The sequence below is a fragment of the Sturnira hondurensis genome, unplaced genomic scaffold, assembly GCF_014824575.4.
Source record: "Sturnira hondurensis isolate 20B ecotype Veracruz unplaced genomic scaffold, ASM1482457v3 Scaffold0022215, whole genome shotgun sequence".
Lineage (NCBI taxonomy): Eukaryota > Metazoa > Chordata > Mammalia > Chiroptera > Phyllostomidae > Sturnira > Sturnira hondurensis.
In genome coordinates this window covers 14,513,438-14,536,614 of record NW_028094846.1, presented here as the reverse complement: position 1 = coordinate 14,536,614, position 23,177 = coordinate 14,513,438, and the positions used below count along the sequence as shown (strand labels likewise).

Genomic DNA, 23,177 nt, shown 5'->3' with positions numbered 1-23,177 from the left:
TTGAAGTTTCTAATAGCCAGAATACCAGTGGCAACTGAAGTGGACAACACAGTGGAAGATAAATATCATCGCACAGATCATAGTCTCTATTATGGAACAGAGACTAAGAATCTCTGGCGGGAATCTGTTTGAAGACAAAGCCGCAGCTTCTGTGCTAATGCTATAGATTGAACTTTGCTTCCCAGAATATTATTGTCCTTAATCGATATCATTTCAAAGAGTTCAGAAACAGAAGCATAAAAGGCTAATCGCCAAGGCAGTGACATAAATGTGCAGATTAATATTACGGACCTTTTGCCCTATCTGAAGTAGTTCTTGGAAAATATCTTTGCACGTTATATTGCTGTTGCTCCTTCCTGCATTTCATCTCTGTCAAAATGAACAGCTATACGTGGATCATCAGTTATTTCAGAGGATTTCTGTCAATGCTGACCACCCACGCCCAAGCAATTCTTCATGGGAGAGTTAACCCTGTGAGAAAAACTTCTGAAAAACTTTTAAAAAGAAGTTGGAAATATCATTTTCCTGGGTCTGCTTAGACCATATGGAATATTTTCTCCCACATTTCATTTGCAAAGTTTAATTATGATATTTTTAAATGGATAGAGCCTATATTCAGAGCACATGCACGAACCTCTGAAAATAATGTCAACAAGGAACAACAAAATGACTTGTTTTTTTTTTTCTCACACCTATAGTAGTCACGTCTTGTGTTCCTGTTCTCCCGAATTCCCCAGATGCTCAGCTACAACTTTTCTTGGCACGGCTTCTGGTAATGCACCCAGTCAGAGACTGGGGCAGCCCTAGGTTCCCAAATAACTTTTTTCTTTGACTTTCATAAACAACAACAAAAAATAGCATCTGGCTCCTCTTGCAGTAGAATTTCCAATGTGCTTACATTTCAAGAACACAAACTCGATTTAACAACTTTAAATTTGAAAACAATCACCTTTAGTTTAACTAATGAACTCAATATTTATTTACTCATCGATGTATGTGATTTAAATATGTTGATACATTTAGGGTAAATAGTTTAAAGAAAAAGCAGTGGGTTTTCTATTCACTGTAAAGTTACTACTCTGTAAACTTTTGTGGGGAGATACTTTGAGATTTTTGTGATTTTCCTTTTACCGTAGAACTCTCAATTTAAATTTTACTTACTTACATCAGTACAGACTCACTGATTAATGCTGTAATCAGTGGCTTATAATCTGTTAAAATCATCATGTTTTTTTTGTTCTTTTAGTTGTCCCAGCCTTGGCCATGGGAGAGCCTTCAAGCTGTCTTTTGGGTCATCTGGCCTATCTTCAAAATTTAGGGGGCAGGGTTTTTTTTTTTACTTTCTGGCACAAGCAGATGTTTGAGGCTCAACTTAAACAATTTCTCTGCCCTATCCCTGGAATCACTCATTTCCCCAAGGAGTCACGGTTTCCTTTAGAGGACGGTGGTATTTAGAAGTGAAATAGTGGGCGTCTGTCACCCAGTAGACAGAGCTAAGAAATGTATTTTGTATTTCTGCAAACACCTATTTCCACCCATATTTATTTCATATCCATCTACCTTGAAAATTATGGGTTCATACTGATATCTCTAATTTCAATCTAGCCCATAAATTCCTTCTACTATTCTGCAGTTTTATATTTGTCATTCTTTTCTCTTACAGAGATAGCTGTTAATCTTATTATGCATCTGTATATATATTTTTGTTCTGTTTCATTTTTTTAAATTATGTATTGGTTTCAGGTGTACAGCTGAGTGGTTAGACAATCATATACTTTACAAAGTGTTCCCCTCAATATTTCCAGTACCCTGACTGATGCCATATATAATTATCACAATATTATTGACTACATGTGTATTAACATGATCTATAATGCTTTCATATTTTTGGAAGATATTTAAAATGATGATATTAATATTATGATTTTATTATAATATTATTAATATTAGTATTATTTTCTTGACATTGTTTTTATTAAAACTATTGTGCTTAATCTTTATACAATTATGGTAATATGCATGGTGTTAAGAAGTAGAGAAATTGCTAACTAAAAAAAGCAGTTTAGATTAAGGAGACCTTATGAATATTACATATACTTTCGTGAAAGCCAAAGAAAAACATCATGTACTGTTCTGTCAAGATAATGTGGCACTTAGTAATTACTGTAGTTTTTTTTTTTTTTAAACCTGGTCGGTAAAGAGAATAATTTGAATTGTTCTTTTTAACAGTACAGTTAAACAGTACAATGAAATGGCAATACTTCAGAAAATGAATTAATGGTAATTATCAGGAATTACAGTCTAGGCAACCTCTGCAAGCAGAATGCAAAGCAGGCCTCAGATTATTTTTACAGATGCAATGTTTCCAGCTCATCTACCTGCTTTGAATATTTAACTTTTCCCAAGTCATTAAAGGATAAAAGCATCTGAGAAAAGCCAGCTGAAACCCCGCTGACCCAGGGACAGGAGCCAGCATTGGCCAAGGGGAGAAAAACCCCTTCGGTTCTATTCTTCGGGAAGAAAATCACTTAGTGGCCGTGAAATCCTAAATGCGCTGCTTTGCTTCAGGTTCTCTTGAGAATGTCCCTTAGGAAAAGAACTTGCTATCCATGGTATTCTGCCCACATCAAAAACAATGATGAGCTCTGCACGTAAACAGAATATTTTTTAAAGAAAAATTAAAGCGCTTCTAAGTACTATTGAAATACTATTGAAGCAGCTCCCCCACCCCTTACCCAGGGAAGATACGTTCTAAGACCTCCAAGTGGGTGCCTGAAAGCGCAGTCGGTACTGAGCCCCACGTATACTATTTTTTCCTATGTGTGCACACCTAAGATAAAATTGAAACTACTCATGCGCCTCCGGGCCATTGTTCAGTAGAACAAAGGTGACTTGAACCCGAGCACTGTGATACCGCAACAGTCGATCCGACAACCACGGCGGCTACTAAGTGACTAATGGGTGGAAAGTGTCTGCAGCGTGGAGACGCTGCATGTCCCTCGTGGGTTGGGAGTTCTCACTGTGCTACTCAGAACGGCACCCGATTTCATATTTATGAGTTGTTTCTTTCTGGAATTTTCCATGTAGTGTTTTCAGACCATAGTTCACGGTGGATACTGAAACTAAGGGGATTGAAACCGCAGACAAAGGGGAAGCTACTGTTGGTGATTGGAAAAAACCTCACAGAGTTTCAGATAGAATTCCTCACCCAGTTAGGACTCCAGGAGAAGGACTGGCTCACCTAGAACGAGTCATGATTATTGATAGTTAATGGAGAACTACGTGAGAAGGAAAATGAGAGTCGATTAGAATAGAAAATATAGATAAGGCAGGGCAAGACCTATGGGGAGAACAGGATTCAAGATTGTAGGGTTGCCAGAAAAAAATGGCCTGTACCTAAGTGAGAATGAGAGGACAGCGATTCCAGGGACGTGATTGGTGGAGGCACTTTGAGAGAAAGAAAGTTTGAAATCGCTCTTGCCACAGAGGACAGGCAGAGTAGCGGTTGCCAAATTTCCAAATCAGAAAACAAATTTGCACCACAGAGTAGCTGCCAGTAAGTAAATGGAAAAATGTTGCTGGCGTGGTCACCTCTGGAAATGGACCATTTGCGATATTACCAAATTGCTATTATTATTCATCTATTAATGATCAAACAAGTTACCGGTAAGTTAGAATTACTCTGAAATGCGAGGGATTTCACAGGTGCATCCAGATAAATTAGGCAGCAGATTTAAAATGGTATAGTGTTCAACCCTTCGATGAGTGAGTGTTAGACTCTGGAGAAAACAGAATCCATGCAAGAGCATGGTTTCACACTGTACAGCCTCTCATGCATTAGCTAACACTCCACAGTGTCATTTCAGGTAGTCCCAGCTGGTGGGGAGACAGTGACTTGAGCTGTGTGGAACCTGCAGGCACTTTTAGATGACGTGCATCTTGGAATTTATTCTTTTATCAGAAGTCAGGGTTGCATTATGTCTTCCTGTTGTGGAAGGATGGCCCGGAAACAGATCACAGGGACATAGAAAATACAAGGAAATACAGCTCCTCACAAATCAGCTTTACTCTCTTGGCAAAATATGCTGCCAGCATGTGGTAGAGTCCTTCTGAGAAAAATAATCTTAGAAATGCAGTTGATAAAGACCAAGCATTTAAAAGACTTGCATTATTTAAACATTTTTCAAACTGAGGACACAAAATCCTCTGTAGGTCACGTTACCCTTTCTGTTACTAAGACAACTCCAATGAAGACGGACTTGAGGTTGAAACAAAGAGACTTTCAGAAGTGAAATCATAAACAAGTGGAAAATCGGGGCAGAGAATTACCTTTCATCACACCTCAGTGTAGAGTAGAATTAATTACACTTTAATAAATCAGAGGTTATTCAGAAGTATTGACTCAAAGACTCTCAACCATTTTTTTCAGTTTTAAATTGAGGTTTAATTACATACAACCTTGATTTATTCCTGGGGTACAGTAGTGCCGCAGCCCGCTGCGGTAGACNATAAACAAGTGGAAAATCGGGGCAGAGAATTACCTTTCATCACACCTCAGTGTAGAGTAGAATTAATTACACTTTAATAAATCAGAGGTTATTCAGAAGTATTGACTCAAAGACTCTCAACCATTTTTTTCAGTTTTAAATTGAGGTTTAATTACATACAACCTTGATTTATTCCTGGGGTACAGTAGAATGATTCTATATTTGTATGTATTGCAAAATGATCACCACAGTAAGTCAACATCTGTGAGTATGTTTTTCCTTGTTACCTAACGTTTTCCTTGTGATAAGAACTTTTAATATCTACTCTCTTAGCAACTTTCAAGTATGTAATATGGTGTTATTAATGATAGTTGCCCTACTGTGTGTTATATCCCCATGAGTTGTTTATTTTATAACTAGAAGTTTGTATCTTTTGACTCCCTGGACTACCTTAATCTATTTCTCTCACTTCCTCTTAATCCCCTGTCTCTGGAAACCAACAATCTGTTCTCTGTATCTGTGAGCTTTTTTTTTATTTATTTGTTTTAGATTCCACATATAAATGAGATCATATGGTATTTGTCTTTTTGTATCTGACTTATTTCACCTAACATTGTTGTGGTCATTCACGTTGTTGCAAATAACAAGATTATATTCTTTTTATGGCTGACTAATATTCCATTTTTTGGTGTGTGTGTGTATAACACTTTCTTTATGCATTCATCCATTGGTGAACACATAGATTGTTTCTGTATCTTGACTATTGTAAATAATATGGCAATGCAAATGGGGGGCATATATCTTTTGGAGTTGAGTGTTTAATTTTTGGATAAACACCCAGAAAAGGAATTGCCAGGTCCTATGGTAGCTCTGTTTTTAATTATTTGAGGAACTTCCTTCTTGTTTTCCACACTGGCTGTGCCAATTTAAATTCCCACCAACAGTGCACAAGGGTTCTTTATTCTTCACATCTTTGCCAACACGTATTATTTCTTATTTTTTTTTATAATAGCCATTCTAGCAGGTGTGAGGTGGCATCTCATTGTGGTTTTGATTTGCATTTCCCTGAAGTTTAGTGATGTTGAGCATCTTTTTTATGTACCTATTGGCCATCTGTATGTTTTAGCAAAATGTCTGTTCAGATCCTCTGCTCATTTTTACATTGGATTCTTCATTTTTATTTTTCTTTCTGTTCTCGCTATTGAGTTTTGTGGGTTCCTTATATATTTTTGGATATGAACCACTTATCAGATATGTGATTTGCAAGTATTTTCTCTCATTACATAGGTTGCATTTTCATTTTGTTGACTCACAGTTCTTTTTTATTTTCCTTATATCATTAAAAATTAAAGACTCTTTCAAGGTATTATTTTTTTACTTTGATATCTGGATAAGAAAGACTTCTAATTTCTCATTGGAAATTGAAGTCTGATTTTGATATGTGTGTTGAGCAAATAAATGGCATTTCATAGGGAACTCCACCCTCATAAGGTTCATTCAGGGAGGGGTATGCTGCTCACTGAATCCGCACGGGTAACGTTATAACATCAGCAAGAGGAGATTCAAAAGGAAAAAAAAAACCTCAAAAATGCCTGCAACTCAAGAAAAGCCAACACTAAGCCCAGGGTTTGGTACATGATAGATATTCAGTAGATGATTTTCAAAATTCAAACTTTACATTTTCACATATTTGTACTTTGAATATCTTTCCCTATATGCATTCATTATTTTATATAGTTTTATCAGAATAAAAATATAACTTTATTGTCTTTATCACTCTACTGACCACAATCATGATAGTAGAAAATAGTTTCTGCAGTTGATTGACTCCTCTAAACACTGATTTCTTAAACGACATTCATTCATCTCAATATTATGCCATTAAAAATGTGACTCAGAGAATATCTTCCCATATTCTTTCTTTTTCCCTTGGTGGCAATTCTTGCCCAGGACACATTTCTATCAACTATTTACTTTTTTCGAGGGGCATGCACATTTTAGTGATTTTTCCCATTGGTTTCTGCATTGCCTTCCCTTTAGCTGCAGCAGCTGCCACTGAGGTAGAACGTGTGCAAACGTCAGGCACGTGTGAGGCCCTGAGAGTGTTTTCACGGGAAGAGGGCTGTGTCGGTCAACAGATCCAGGCTTCTTCCTGGCCCGTCAGAAAGTTCGCAGGAACCTAGCTTGTTCCCATTACCATGTTGAGTACTTTTGTGAGGAGAAAAAACCAAACAGGCTGCGCAGTCTCTGTCATTAGACTTACCAGCTGGTTGGGAAAAGTAAACTCATCTTATTCAGTAACTCTTACTGAAATCACTGCCGCAGATGCTCAGAGGTGAGTCGGTGGGAAGGAAGGGTAAACTTGGTAGGAAATAGGACGGTGATCCTCACCTTTAAGAAACCTGCCAAGTTGTTGGTTGATTGGAGTCAGTGGAGGGATAAATACTCCCTCTGGGTACAAAGGAGCTTCCTATAAACTTCATAAATTGCAAGTTTCTAGAAGGGTGAACTTCTATCTTTCTTGGGGCTTCCTATCAACTGTATGTGATCTAGGAAAATTGCCCTAAAAGAGTCAGTATGTGGAAAGCACTTGTTTTTAAATTACCTTGCTATGACATCCAGGGCCTTTGGTATTATTTGAGATGTCTAAAGAACCTGAGGGCTGTAGGGTTTGAAACCACTATTGGGCAGGCGAATATTGTGCCTCTGTAATCATGAGACTTTGCTACTTTGGAAAGCCATTTGATGCTTAATAAGTGTTTGCAGTTGTTGAGAAATATGTTAGTGATTTTTCTAAAGTGAAAATGCTAATGCTTCTTCAAAGGTTATGTTCCCCAAGGATGGTGAAGCCCAGGGGCTGGGTAGCCTAGTCAAGTACTGGTGAGAATGGTGGAACAGGGCAGGGAGCTGGTGAGGAGAAGGAAATGGAAAGGGAATTTGGTTGAGAGATCTATACAGCAGAGATGACGTTCCTCACTTTGAGGATCAAATATGAGTAGCATCATAGTCTTCTGAAAATGATGAGGAGGCTCTACAAAGACCAAAATGTTTGAAGACCCTATTTCGAATTTTTACTATGAATTGACCCAGCTGCATCTCCCTCCTGAGAGGAACAGAATCATTCCATCAGAGTCAACTAGAAAGCAGACGCTTTGTACTGGAGCATGAATCCAAAACACTTCCGATTTGTCTGCTGTTCATTCATTCATTCATTCATTCATCCCACAGACTTCCTGAATTTCCACTACCTACACCCTTTTAGTTTATGGAAATACTGAATTGGATATGGCAGACATGTCCCCTCTTCTGCCATGAAACCAGGAGAGCAATTAAACTAGTAGCTAGGAATAAATTGTGCTAGGAATAAATTAAACTACTAATAAGTAATGAATGAATGAAGGCAAGAGAAAGAATGGCATTCAGCAAGAATTAAGGGGTGTTCAGGATGGCGCCTGCAGGTAGGCTTTGAGAGAGGTAGTGTTTAGAACTGAGGCTGAACCAGTAGGTAGACCCTAGCACACAGGAGCCCATTAAAGAGTTTGGACTTTATCCTAACTAAGATGGGAGTCTATTGACCAGCTTTATGCAAGAAAAATACTTGAGCGATTTGTTTTTGTTGTGAGGAACCCCACCTGCTAGGTGGAGAATATCTTTGGGGGAGATGGACTTCATTAAGTCAGCAGCACTGCTGAGGAGGCTGCTCTGTGGTACAGATGAGACCTAGTGGTGGACAAGACCGCAGTGGTGACCATGGGAATGGAGGGAAGTGGAGGAATTGTGAGAAGGGGCAAATCGGCAAGATGTGGGGTTGACATAATGTAAGGTTGAGTGAAAGGAAGAAAGAATAAAGGATTATATTGAATTTCAACTTGGAAAAGTTAGTGGTGAATAGTTCTATTCACTGCGACAAGGAATAAAGAACAAACAGGTTTGAGAAGGTAAATGTTCTAGTTTGGAGATATCCTGACTTTGTGATGTCTGGATGTCATCTAAAGTGAAGATGCTTAATAAGCAGTCTGTTACACAGATACTGAATTCAGCAGAGAGATTAAACCTAGACTGTGGATTTGGGAGTCATCAGCAAGTAGATGGTAATTGAGACAATTGGAAGATATGGCCATCCAGGGAAAATGAGGAACAAAGGTAGTTGAGAGGAGAGGAAAAAGAAATAAGCTCGCAAAGTCGATTGAGGAGAATTCACCTGATTGTTAAGAGAACACCATGAGAGTGTGCTGATTCAGAAACCAAGAGCAAAGACTGATTGGGAAGGAACGTGTAGTCAGGGACAGATGCTGTTTGCTGCTGCCAGGGTCAGCAGGCATAAGGACAGAGAATGGTCCACTGAATGTAACGACATGGATGAGGGCGGCTCCAGTGGAGTTTAGAGGGCAGGTGACTGCAGCGCTCCATTCTCTTCCTTTCAGAGCACCTGGGCTCTGAGAGTGACGTGAAAGTCACTACACACAGAATCGGGGGGAGATCTCCTCTTTGAGTCAAGGGTATGAGCTGCAGGGACACTCCCTGCCATCCTTTACGGAGCTACTTTTGCTCAATGTGGATCCTCAGCAAAGTGGTGTGGATTGATTTGTTTTAGGGAGTTGAGATACATTTAAGTTATTGAAAGATTTTTTAAAAAATAAAAATCCAATTAAAATGCTTTTAATGTGCATAAAGATTAATTCTAAAATTTCTTTGAAAACAGAAAAGAGCAATTTCAGAGTTTGAATACATCATTTTATCATCATTAGGAGATATGAATTTGTGCTTTAGGATACTGTGTTACCTGGCCAATCACTATTCGATAAGGCCAGGATTTCTTTCTAAGGAATAGGAATAAGAAATTTTTCTTTATTTGGGTGGCCTTGGTTTGGTTTTTAAAGGACTCTCCTTTATTTTTCTCTTTTTTTTCTTCTTATTTTTAAGCTTTGAGTTTGGGCCCTATGTTTCTGAAATCCAGCATCATGACAAATAGTAGAAAGATAAGGACACAATAGAGAGGGAGCATTAGCAGCCCTAGTGGATACTGTCATGTGTCAATCTTCATTTTTCCCAGGATCTTAGGGAAATTATTGCAGTTATCCTGAAGCCTAATATAATCTGCGATAGGATACATTTCTATATCATGTGAATATTCCTGTATTCACCGAAAGATGTTTTGTCCTTCGAGTTAATAAGATTGTGCTGGTGAGACAGAGCTCTCTGTGGGAGTTAGACCTCCTGGTTTGAATGTGGGCTCCACTACACACTTTGTGTGTCCTAAGCTTTTGAAGCTCTCTAGCTTCAGTTTCTTCTTCTGTGAAATGGGGGACATAATAGAATTTCCCCACTGAGTTGGTATGACAATTTAAATAAGGTAAGATTTTTTTTTAAAGAGCAATGCCCAGCACATAGCGGGCACTATATATGAGGTCTGTCCAGGAAGTATCCAGTCATGTAATATGAAAAATAGAGACATTTGTTGAAGAAGATTCAAGATACAAGGAACATTGTACATAGGAAAATGATGCCTCAGTCCCCTTCAAAGTAGGCACGTTGCGACCTCACACGGTTCTCCCAGTCGCCATCAGCTGCCCTGTTGTATTTTCCTGAATCTCATTGATGATCTGAAATCTCTTCCCTTTAAAAGGTGATTTTAGTTTTGGGAAAAGCCAGAGGTCGTAGGGGATGCCAAATCTGGCTGTAAGGGGCCTGAGTCACCTGGGTGATTCAATGTTTCACCAAAAACCTCTGCATGAGACATGATGGATGAGTGGGCACGTTGTTGTGATGAAACTGTCAATCACCAGTCGCCCATCGCTGCGACCTTCTGAATCATCTGAATAGTTTCCATGGAAGAATATTCAAACTTAATGCAAAATGTGATGCAGATTCTTTGCTCTACTTGGTCATTTTGAATGTGACAGACACAGTACACATGCTCACTCAAGGGTGTCTACTGCCCCCACTGACTAGTACAGTGAAGTCATCATTGTTCACACAGGCACATTCTAGTCCACTCCTTGGCTGCCACGTTATGTTGACATTGTGCAAACCATTCTTGTTGTATTAACAATGACTTGACTTTTTCCAGATAGACCTTGTTGTATACATACAAAATTCCACACTATCTTATGACATAGACCTGGTTGTTTTCTTTACATATGTATTTTTAAGTATTAAATATTCCACCTGGCCATTGAGACAAATGCATTCATGCACTAGTTAGAATCATCTTGTGTGCCATCCACTATGCCCAGCACATTTTGCAAAACCATCCTCATTTGACAGAGCCCTGTTTTAAAAACGAGAGTTTTTTTTTATTCTGAGTGAATGTTTATTGAGTTATATGTTAAATTCATTATATTTTGCAATATCATTCCAGTCCCATAACAGTGTAATACAGACACAAACCTTCTTTCACTTTGGCCTGCCTTTGTCTGATAAAATGCATCACCTGCTGTGTAACTTGAGGGTTAGGCAATCCATTGCATTTCTGGTGCAACATGCAAAGAGACCTCAAGCCATGATGCCACTGGAGACTTAGAACCTGTGCATTATATTCCAGGGCAAAGTGTCCCCTTTTTGGAATTCTATGTCACTTATTCCATATCTGGCATTCACCTCTAAGCTCTTAAAGGATGCTTGGCAAACCATATCATCATCACCAATCTCAGTGTCATAATTAATAATGTATAGTTTCTTACACTAATTTAATGCACATACATATTACTTATCTATTCTGCAAACTCATTTATTATCATCCTTATTTCATACATAGGTAAGAAATCCAAAGCTCAAAAAAGATACAATTGCTTGCCTGTGGTCACCCAGAATGTGAGTGATAGAGCTGGAACCGGAAGCTCGCATCCCTCCTCCCCACCTCTGCTAAGCTTCTCCCACCCCAGTTTCTGACTGTTTCAGCTACAACCCTGATGATTTCCGGAGCTTAACTTTCCACCCTTGAGAATGTTGGAGAAATTAGGGGAAAAAAACATGTCCTCCAAAGTGGATGAGAATACCAGATGCTTCCAGAGATTGAAGGCAATTAAAGATAAGAAATTCAAGAAGTTTATGGGCTCAGACAAGTCTGAGCTTCCCTTGCGTTCAGCCTTTTCCTAATTTGCAGGAATCACTAATTTGTAGAAGCATTTGGCTCTGCAGGAAGTTTTGTGTGTCATTAGCGCGACCTAAGGGATCACGGTGGCTTTGTGAAAACTCGCTTCTTGAGAAAGTTCAGATCAAGTCTAAGGAAGGTTTTTATTCTTTGCCCAATTTATCATGACGACTTACATTTCAAATTGCAATTATTAAAATCTTTAAAGACTTTTCTGGGCAGGTCATAATAATCAGATGCTCTTTTCTGTGAAAAGACAGAGGTTCCCCCAGAGTGTCCAGAAAGAGGAAACACCAGAACTACCAAAAACTCTGAGTATGGAAATCAGTGAGCATTAGAGGGACATTTCAGTGTCTTCCAAATCTGAAAATATTCACCTTTCAAACCAGCATTTATACTTCTAGCAGTATTTGGACACATTAGCAAAGATATGGATTCAAGAATATTCACTAAAGTCTTATTACCAATAGCAAAAAACCCATAACCTAATAAGAAAAATAACAAAAATGACCCCAAAGTCCATCAGTCATAGCATGCTATATCTATCCTGTGGAATGCTAGGCTGCTGACGTGACTGTGAGGTAGAATAATGGGTACTAACAAGGACAAAAAGACTAAAAGTGGTTGAGGGAAGCCATTTGCAAAATGATGTGTTTATTCTAAGGCTATTTTTGCAAAAATATTAACGATAATCAAGTGGAGGAGGAAGAAACTAAGGTTAGTATATAGAGAAGAAAACCAATTGGAGGTCTGTGCCACACTATTGCTAGTTGTACCACTGAGGTGTGCGATTCCAGAGAACACGCATGGTGAGCAATATGTGTATTCATTTAACAGATGTTCTGTTAGAAGTCCGCTGCATACTAGGTATATTCTGGGTGCGGAGGAGACACATAGAACTTTAATTCTAGTTAGAGGAGATCGAAAATCTGCAGTTAAGTAGATTAACATTTGAATTTTGGATAAGCAAATCTATTACTATGAGTACTAAGAAGATGTTTTTAAGGTTAAAAAAATAGGAGACCATTAATTACCAAAGAAAAGGGAGGCAAAGCCAGGAAACGTCAGTAGCCTTTCTGATCATGGTAGTGAAAGACTGGTAACCAGAATAAAACCACCGGAGTCGACTTCATCATAGGCCTGTCAGCTCTAACAGTGCCCAAGACTTGAGCTGTGGTGTGGGGCCCCCTCAGACCGGTGTCCTCTGGGCCAGTGCTGATTGGTTTTGGTCATCACTGGTATGTGGGAGGAAGTGGAATATACTAACTGGTTCTTGTACTTTTCACAGACACTGACTTAAACAAAAAAATGTAGGTTCTTTCCTGTTCCCTTTATTTTATTGCCCTCACTACTAGGAAAACCTCATATTAGAAAAAAAGTATATTGACCTTTGTTCTTTTTACATCTAGAAATATCTGAATTCTCAAATGAAATAGGTCAATTCCCTTATTATAAAATCATTGGTAAAGTGAAAAGAAAGGTCAGTGGGATTTTTAACATTTTCATTAATAATTACCCTTTTATTGTAAAGTGCAAATCTCACCCTATTCAGGATTATCTGCTTGTAGTGTAAACTAGAATTCAGTAACATATTTGAAAATGACTTTTGTTCATGACCCTATCAGTTAGGTTTTCTGTCTGTCTTTGCACTCAGTCTTGAAGAAGGCTGCTATTATAAGTCTTTAAAATTAAAGTGAAACTGGTAGAGATGCAACTGAATCCTTAAATCTGTATGTTAAAAATATGATTTCAACACCGTATAGATAGTGTTCATTTGTTAGTAGTGCACTTCAGTGAGTTTGCACTGAGGCACGCACCTCTCTGTAGCAGACGTGCCGATGCATACAGTGCAGAATCCGAACTCCAGGACTCATAATCCAAATGGAAGGGCGGGGTGGTAAACAGGAAAACAACACACGTGGTTGTGGCGGGAATTATTTACGAATGTTTATGGGACGATTAGGTGTTTCTCACCACTGATTAATGCAGCCAATGCCTCTCTAGCCAGAGAGCCCCTGGAAAGGAGAACAAAACATTCAAAAATCTCTCCCATACCTGATAGAGTGGGACAGGACCCTTACAGGACCAGTGAGAAGCTTCAGGCTTCAAATTGCTATGCACTTATTTTTTTGATATTTGATATTTTTATTATTTTTTATTTTATTGAATTTATTCGGGTGGTGTTCATGCATAGGGTCATGTGGGTTTCCAGTGTTCATTTCTGTGATACGTGATCCGTGTATTTCATTATGTGCTCACCGCCCAAAGTCAAATCATCGCCCATCACCATATATTTGGCCTCCTCGACCCTTTACTATCCTTCCCCACCCCCTTCCCTCTGGTAGCCGCCATGCTGTGTCTGTCCAGGTGAAATTGCTGTCAGTTAGTCCCTCTTTCTCTGCAGGTTTCCTTGTAGTTGCCTCAGGGATTACGGAATGCTTGATCTTGCCAATTACATGAGCCACAATGTTTTCGCTTTTCCAGCTTTGCTTTTTTTCCCAATATTAGATGCAGAGAACAAGCAGTTATTTCTTGTTAGGAGAATGCAAGTAGAAAATAAAAGACCTCTGTCAAATTAAAAAGGAGATCAGCTGTGTGTGTATGTGATTACGGATGGCTGAGGAAGAGCTGATGAACTGCCGTGTGCTACCTTTCACAGATATTTGAACAGTTTCCATTTTGTTGTGCACACACGCACACCCATCTATGATTCTCCAAGTATATATATGTACACATGTTGACATATAAGTACCTGGATATCCCCTCTCATAATTTCACTCTTCAGCATAAACATTTAGAAACTGACCTAGTCTGATCAGGCTGCTGTAGCCAAATACCACAAATTGGGCAGTTTATAAAGAGCAAACATTCATTTCTCATGGTTTTGGAGGCTGGAAGTCCAGGGTCACAGAACCAGCTTGACTGAACTGATCATCTAGCCGTGTCCTCACATGGTGGAAGGAGCTAGGGCGCCCGCTGGAGCTGCTCTCCTAAGAAAACTAATCTTGTTCTTGAGTTCTCCATCCTCCTGAATTAATCAGCTTTCAGAGGCCCCACCTCCTAATACCATCACCTTTGGGGTTTGAATTTCAACAAAGGGTTGGGGTACTAACACTCAGACAGTAGCAGAAACCATCAGTTATATTCCTCATATCAAAGTTTAAAACAAAAATCAACAGAGGTTAAAACAACAAAATGGAAACAGAGCTCTAGTTATTGGCTTAAAAAATGAACTCAACCCTGGCTGGTGTGGCTCAGTGGATGGAGCACCAACCTGGAAACCAAAAGATTTTGGGTTTAATTCCCGGTCAGGGCACATGCCTGGATTGCAGGCCAGGTCCCCAGTAGGGAGCGTGCGAGAAGCAAGCACACATTGATGTTTCTCTCCCTCTCTTTCTCCTTCCCTTCCCCTCTCTCTAAAAATAAATAAATAAAATCTTTAATTTTTTTTTTTCAATGAGTGCAGTGGAGCTTCCCTAGGCTGAAAGCAGAAAGGCCAGCCACAGAGGGAATGGGAGCTTGTTCCACAGTGGGGGATGCTCCTAGCAACCAGTCTACAGCGTTGAAGCCCAGTTGCTTAAGGAAAGGATTATAACATTTTCCAGGGGGTTAGTCATTATTCTATTTAAATCACAAAAGTGCAGACATACGTTTATAGAGATCAGAGAAAACATTATGCCCATGCTTAAGCCTTGGCAGTATTTTTTTTCTTTAATCCTTAAAAAGCAAGCCTACAAACAATAACTGCAGAGGCTCTTACGAGGGGCGAAGTCCTTTAGCCCAGCTGTCCTGGTAGGTGTGTGCTGTGCAGATGCCTGTTCTATATACGGCAGAGGAAATGAGAGCTCAGACAGGCCGAGTGCCTAACTTTACCACTTCCACAGGCGTGTGCTGAGAAATGATTCCTTGGACTCACTTGTTCTCTAAAATGGGCCTCAAAATGGACCTGCCGGCTCTCATTTGCTTCCCCTAAAGGCAAAACCAAGATATTCTCGTGTTTATTTAGTGAACAGAGGTTTCCGAAGTGAGCACTATGGGGCTAGATACCCAGTTCCTACACACACCACTCCTGGTCTCTCACCTCTGAATTTGCATCTCATGCTGTGGCCAGGTTCGAAGCTGTCAGAACCGACTGGGTCACCCAGTCTGGGCTTTTATTCTTCCCTGTTGCTTCTGGTGCCTTGTCTGTACCCAAAACCTTTTTGAAATTACGGGTGAAAAAAATCACACAAAGTTTTAAAAGGTTAGAGAATGCTATTCTTTTTATAGCTTTGGAAGTTTCAATCTCAGGGTTCGTACACAAAAAAAACAAGCACGTTTTGTAACTCGCGTAATTTGATTGAGAGAGTTTATGTTCACAGATTGCTTTTTAGAGCTGTACCTATGTGTAAAATGCCATTCTGCTCTGCACATCTGACCTTATTACACCAACTCTCAAACCTCCAGTATGACAACGGGCTAGCTAGTCTTCTTTTTAAACCTCACCAAAGTCAATGATCAGAAGGTGAATGACCACCCTGTTCGTTTCTCTTTGCCTTGTCTCTGCCTGTGTCCTCCAGGTGGGAGAATTCAGAGCCCATGCTGCTGAGTGGACAGCCAACGTCACAGCTGAGTTCAAGGAAACCAGGAGGCGGCTGAGTGTGGAGATTTATGACAAGTTCCAGCGAGCCACCTCCATTAAGCGGAAGCTGTCCGCGGAACTGGCTGGGAACCACAACCAGGAGCTGACACCTTGTAGGAGGACCCTGTCCGTGAACCACCTAGCCACGGAGAGGGATGTCTTGCCTCCTTTACTGAAAACTGAAAGTATCTATTTGAACGGATTGACGCCACACTGTGCAGGCGAGGAAATTGCTGTCATTGAGAATATTAAATAGCCTTCTCTTTGAAGAGCCTTAGGCATAGCCATAGGTGAGGACTTTTATATGCTCTTTAAGACTGTGGCTGGTAGCATTTTTAAAATTGTGCATGAACTCCAAAGGGGGGAAAAGAGATACACCCATCATCACGGCCATCTACCATCGACAGGATTTGGAATTCTGAGCCAGCACTATCTTTTTGATGATGCTTATTGAGCGGTCCACTTCCTTTGACCAGTGGAATAAAACAAGCAATGTCTGATGCCTTTCTGTGCCCAGACTGTTCTCCTCCCTTTCCCCTAACGTGCCACAAGGCTTCAGAGTGAATTATAATTGTTCCTGGTAATAATGTAGCTTCGAGGGATCGGTCCCTAACTTTTCAGGGTCTACCTAACTGAGCCTAGATACGCACCACTTACGGAAGACGACATTTCTGTTTGTAAATGGCGAGGGATTCTTACGCAGCCTTTTACCTAAGAAATTTTCTGTCAGTGCCTTATCTTAGGAAGAAACAGAACCTCTCTAGCTAATGTGTGGTTTCTCCTTCCCCGCCCCACCCGTAGGCTCACCTGCAGTCCTTTACCCCGGGACTCCCATTTGAATACCATGCCTTGCTGGAAAGAGTGTGTAAATGACTGAAGTGATGATTCCCGAAGAAGGAGTAGATGCCAAGTTAGATGGACATTGAAGCAACACTCAGAAACCCTAGCGTAAAAGGCACTGCAGAGGAAGGAGGTGCCCAGATGGCCCCTCTGAGTATTTATTTGACTCAGGTACCAGCGGTACATATATACGGTGTAATTATTACCCGGCCGGCAAAATTGGCTGCTCCCAGTCTCTTTTTCCCTGGCAGTATTTGGAATTTACCATTTATTAATAACTATACATTTTTAAAGGTGGAAGAAGAAAACCCATATATATATGTGTATATGATCAGACAGAAGAGAACTCTAAAAAATGGATATTATTGGAGGCAACTTAAGACAATTGGTGTGCATTACCATTCTGATGAAAAGAAGATAGCAAACCAATGAGTTATGAGCATTTGCTAATAAACACGATACCGCCAGCATTGATTTGCTTTTTGTTGTATGAAAGGTTAGATGATTTTCTTTCCTTGGGTAACATTTGCCAGATGCGGGGAGGAGATACAGCAGGCAGGGCTGGGCACAGGCCCGGCCTTCCGTGGGGTGTACCTCTGGAGTTGTGTTTGAAGTTGAAACTGGGACCACTGTGATTTTGCCTAAGGAAAATGCAGACTGTAGGCATAACTCTGACATTAGAGAGAAGCTGTTATAGCACAATTTACATCTCAAGAGGTTTTTTTTTTAATAGAAAAGGCCAATAATCCTTTTTAGTTTAATTTTATAGTCTGTAACACTTTGGATATTTCCAAAATTCAGAAGAAATTCAGTAAAGGCACCTAATAGATTGCTACTCTTTCTTTTATTTTCATACTTAGATCTGCTGTACATTATACGTATAATTTTGAAAATGCAGAAAGAAAATGATTTCCCTAAATATAATTAAAAAGCATTTCTTTTACTATTGGGGGGTATCTAAATAAGTGGCATTCATATTAGAGTCTTAATAAAAAGCCCGAGATCTTAAAATAAAAACAACTTAATAGATGCTTATTTTCCAAAATTTAAATTTAAGCTAAAATTGTAAATATTCAATTAACTTGTTAAAGGTACTTTTATAAGCTCAAAAAAAATTCTAACTGAAATTTTAGAAGGTCAGGCTCTTTTAGAAAGAAAGCTACATCCATTTCCTCCATAACTGTTCTGGAAGTTCGTATGGTGGGTTGCACCATGTATCAACTGTGAATTGTACTGACAAATAAAGTTTGTAATGAAAGTCAGCATTTTCTGAGTCTCCTGCTTGCTGCTGAGAATTTAGATCTGAGTCTGACTGAGTCGAACGCCAGGATGTCTCTTTTTGTGCTGAGTTATCCCGTGGCTCCTTCATTCAAAATTTTCAATAAATATTTTTGATGTAGTATTATTGCCCTTGTTCAACATGTACCTAATGGTTTTTTTCCCCCGAAGGCTGTTCATTCAGAGTCAATATTGTGAACTTTCATTTTTGAAATATTTTAAATAGCATATACATTCAAGATCGTTTTTATTAAATTATGAGGTACCAGTATCTTATTTTATCACTGTTAGATCTTGTCTTGACACTGAAGTCATCTGAATGCTGAGCACAGGCACCTGGTACGTGCTTTTTGTACCAGGAAAAAAGTAGCGTCCTGATAGCATCGAGGTCCGAGGAAGGTAGCTGCCAACCCATCTTCTAGACCTCATCTACGGAAATATTTGGATGACATACCTTGTTGGTATCTTCCATAAATTTATTTATTCATTCCCAAGCAACTTGATGCTCAGTAAATATCCTAAAAGTGGTCCCCAACATCATCCTTAAGGTGAGGGAAATCTAACACAAGCATGCACATTATATCAGTTTTGCTTTCTCAAGCTTTATTTTGCTTGCTTCTCGTAGAGAACACTGATAATGATTTTTACATAGAGTTCTCTAGTGTGCTTGCTTCTTTCTCTCTCTCTCTCTCTCTCTATTTCTTTTCCTCTCTTTCTCTCTCTCTCTTTCTTTTACTGAACCAGTTTAAGAGTGAATAGTTTTGCCCTGAAAAATATTTGGAAAAAAAGTTATGTCCTGAAACCAGCAAAGATCAGGAACTCTCTGATCTGAAGTCTTAGATGTGAATTCTAGACAAGGCTCCCTGTCCATTTTACAACAAATGTAAAAGGGATTATTTTGGAGTTCTTCCCATTTATTACATAAATCTATACTTGGCCACGTAGCTTATGTCACACAACGTACTTTTCAATATTATTTCACTCTTGCAATACAGGGAAGAGTAAAACTTCTGAAGCCAAGAAGAAATGGAATCATTTATGTCTCAGCCCTCAAACACAATGGGGAAGCAGTGTGAAGGACTTCGTTTCTCATATTTTGAGGAAAATAGGATATATAAAAAAAGACCGACTCCCTCCTTAGTCTGTGTAAAAAAAGTATAGAATTCTTCAATTCTTAAGGTTTGGTGTTCAAGCAGAGGAAGGAAAATTTTAGATGGAATACCAAGAAGCAACAAATTTAGACATTCTGAGGATATGAGATAGATATTTACGCCTAAGAACTGGAGGCCCAATCAACTTTTACTTTTGTTTTCCTTTTTAAACAAATGTTTGCTGTTCTAAGTCAAATCAAAACTTGTTGGTTTGCATTCCTTAGTAAAGTGTCAGTATAAATTTGCTTATGTGTAAAGTAAAAAATGTCTCTATTTGATTACTCATAACTCCATTAAAATGACGACCTGATTTTGGCTTCAGCGGGGTTTACGTAAATGTCCTTCTGTAATAGTGAAACTTCCTGACGTGGCACTGTGTCGGTTTTGAGATGGCAAGGAGTAAAATGGGTCCTTTTGATAGGAAGTCTTGAGAGTGACTTACTGCGACCATCTTTATAACAGGAAGTTTTGTAAGTTCCACGTGCCTTCTTCCTCTCAACCCCTCTTGAAGGTTTATACAGCTCCTTTTCACACCTGATACCTCCCCAGCGGATCTCAACGACCTCTTCCTAAAAGATGGGTTAATTAGTTCCATTGACCAGAAATTTTGATTCTGCTGTGCATTTGACTTGATACCACGTGTTCACTAAGCCAAAATTCTTACTATTTCTGTCATTCATAAAGCAAATTATTATTTTCCAGTATTAACATTGTAAAGTATGTTCAGTGTGTTATGTATTTTTTAATTTACAATTTTTTCTTTTTTTCTGCTTTTCTCCTGTCATTCCTTTCCAAAGTAGTTCTTCTTTATATTCACCAAAAACCCCTTGCTCTTTTTCTGTTGCATTCTTAGACTTGGATTTCCCTCTGGGCCACACAGCCATCTAGCTAGTTCCCATTAGGTATCTCCACTTCTCAAAGGCACTCGAACTTATCCAAGACCTGTATGATACATCCCCAGACCTAGCCCTCCTTTGATGTCATTTATTTCAGCAGGTGACACCACCACCCATTCAGGTTGAGCAAGTCATCCTTTGTGTTTTCTTTGTTCCTTCAAGTCTCCACCTACCCGTCACCAAGCCCTGCTGACTTGTATTTGGAATATCTTGAATGTGTACACAGCCATTATCTTACCCCACGCCACCACCAAATCTCACCTTCTACTCTGACTGTTTTTGAATCATTCTCTGCTTCTGTCATTGATTAAAGAGTGGTCTTTTTAATATGCAAATCCGATTGTGTTATTTTCCAGTTTATATCCAGTAATTGTCTTTCATTTTTAGGAGTAAGACTACAGCCTTTCACATGGCCTTCTTTTCATCTCCCTTATGCCATCCATCCCAGGCTCATCGTGTACCCCATGATGCTCTGTAGTCCAGCCTCATTGGACTTCTCTCTTTGATCACGAGGTTCTCCTGATGCTGTTCCCTTTGCCTGGAATAATACTTGCTTTCCTTTCGCTCCTCACCTTTTTTCACATAACAAACTCCTACTCATCATTCACAGCCCAGCTCAGGTATCAGTTTCTCTGATGAGCCTTCCCTGATATCAGTTCAGATACCTTCATAATATACTTTATAAAGCCCTGTTTCCCTAAGGTCATGATTAGATATTCATCACTCTTCGTATTTGATTATTAGCTGTCTTTCCCACTAGAATGTCATTCATTGGTTTTAACTTACTATGTTATTTCCAGATACTAGCAAAGTACATGTAGTAGTTTGCTCGAGAAATACACGATGAACAGATGAATGAAGATGTAAACAGAGGTTTGGTGTAACCATCTGAAGGATCTTGTGTATAAGTATTCCAAATTTTCTCAGCTCCACAAACATTTATCTGTCCTCTTCTACTGGCTTAGTAGTAAATGGGATACAAACAGAAACTATTTCTCCTATGAGCTGACAAGCCAGTACTAGTTATTCATTGTGTATAAAGAAGGCTAAGCCAATTTTTTAACTCCACAGGCTTGCAGTTTATTTGGCAGTATTATATACTCTTACACTTTATGAATAAGGGTTTCATTATTTTTACTTCCAAATTTTGGCTCACAATAGATAGTATCAAATTGTGAGGGGGTATCAAAGCATTTCAATTACAATCGAATCTTGAAAATTTGTTTAGAAATTAACTGCAAAACATATTTGCTAATAGTGGTAAATGGATGCCTTTTATTAGTAGGAAGAAAAATGCACATTATCCTTGCCAAATAAAATTTAGCTTTTTCATGCTTAAACAAATTTGTAAGCAGTCTGGGAAGAAATCCACTATTAGGCACATTTTGAACTGTATCCAACAGAGAATGTTAGTCACTTCCATGGTATAATTTTGAAATTAATTCAGAATAAACACTGATTTTCATTCAGTTGATGCCTGACTTTGTAGACAGTATCCCTTTTTACACAATTCCATTAATGCAGAGTAACATGTAGACAATTTTTATCCTACAATCTCCTTTGTTTTAAAAAATATTTTAGATTTTTAAATATTACTGCATTAGACAGTACATTTCTCTTTTTTATTTTAAAAAATTTTAATGAGTATCAGGAAGTTAAAGCAATGTCTGGTCCAGACTCAAATTTTATAATGCTCATATATTTCAGAGTTGAAAAGAGAATAGTATCAGGATCCTGCCAAGACATCTAACTAACCCATCTTGTTTCTCAGGTGCAGCGATTCGGAGTTTACATATGTACGGAGAAAGCTGGCTCTGACAAGGCCAAGGTCTGGATATATACAAGTAGATTAGCCAAGTGTATGAATCTATTCAATGATTACATTGTATGTGCAAACAAATGGTTGACCAAGTCAACATTTTTTGAGGGCCTTTAATGTGCCAATCACTATAAATACGACGCCAAACCAATGTCTGCTGTCTAGGAGACGACAGGCACGGGTGGGACAATGACAAGCAGCATTGAGAGAGACATGCCTCCCAGTGCAGAGAGGCTCTGAACAAAAGGCTCTTTCTTGCTTTTTTATGGACAGGCGAGGCCGAGGCTGGAGGAAAGGGAGAAGGGCTCGCAGTGGCAAGGAGCTGAGACAGGGTGGAGAAAAATGCTTCAAGGAGGCCTCATTAAGGAGGCCCCCAAGAGGAGGCACTTGTGTCTAAGTTCTTGCCTGCAACTCCATCCAGAAAGTTCCCGTACGTTGACTCTGGGACGGGTGGCTTTTCCCATGACACCAGTTTTCCCCCATGAACTGGCCTGTGGTTGGGCCGGAAGGACCACACCTAGGATCTTGGCTGGAAGTAACCTCAAACTTGAAAATAGGGAGTAACGTGGGCAGATCTGGTCTTGTGCATTGATCACTCCGGCACCAACCAACGAATGCGTCAATAGCTGGGATGACAAATCAGTGGTTCTCTCTCTCGCCCTTCCTCTCTCTCAAAATTAAAAACCTCACTGTTAGAGTGATCACTCTGGCAAAAGTGTGGAGTAGATGCGGAGGGGAAAGATGAGATGCCTGGCAAAAAGTCAGAAAGCCTGCAAGGTCCCGGACAGAGAGGTTGGGGTGGGAACCACGTCAGGGGCGCTGGGTGGATGCCGGCACCATCGGCCAGGCGAGGGGCATAAGCTCCAGGAAAAAGGGAGAAGGTTCGAGGAGGAGACTGATGTTTTGAATTTAAGGCACCTGTGCAGGCCCCCAAGCGAAAACCTTCCACGGTCAGTTAGAACACTCAAATGAGCTCGGGCCAGGAATCCTGT

At 39.5% G+C, this 23,177-nt stretch overlaps 1 protein-coding gene across 4 annotated transcripts in view; it reads left to right on the top strand.

Moving 5' to 3' along the window:
* The window catches only part of KCNK2 (potassium two pore domain channel subfamily K member 2), a 92,386-nt gene extending 74,083 nt beyond the window's left edge, over positions 1-18,303 (top strand). For 3 of the 4 annotated variants that reach the window (XM_037035149.1, XM_037035150.1, XM_037035147.1), the window contains exon 7: positions 16,140-18,303. In XM_037035149.1, coding sequence (XP_036891044.1) covers positions 16,140-16,457 — 318 coding nt within the window. In that variant the 3' untranslated portion in view covers positions 16,458-18,303. The remainder of the gene's footprint in view (positions 1-16,139) is intronic. The other variant, XM_037035148.1, reaches the window with a different exon arrangement.
* Positions 18,304-23,177: the final 4,874 nt, after the last annotated feature.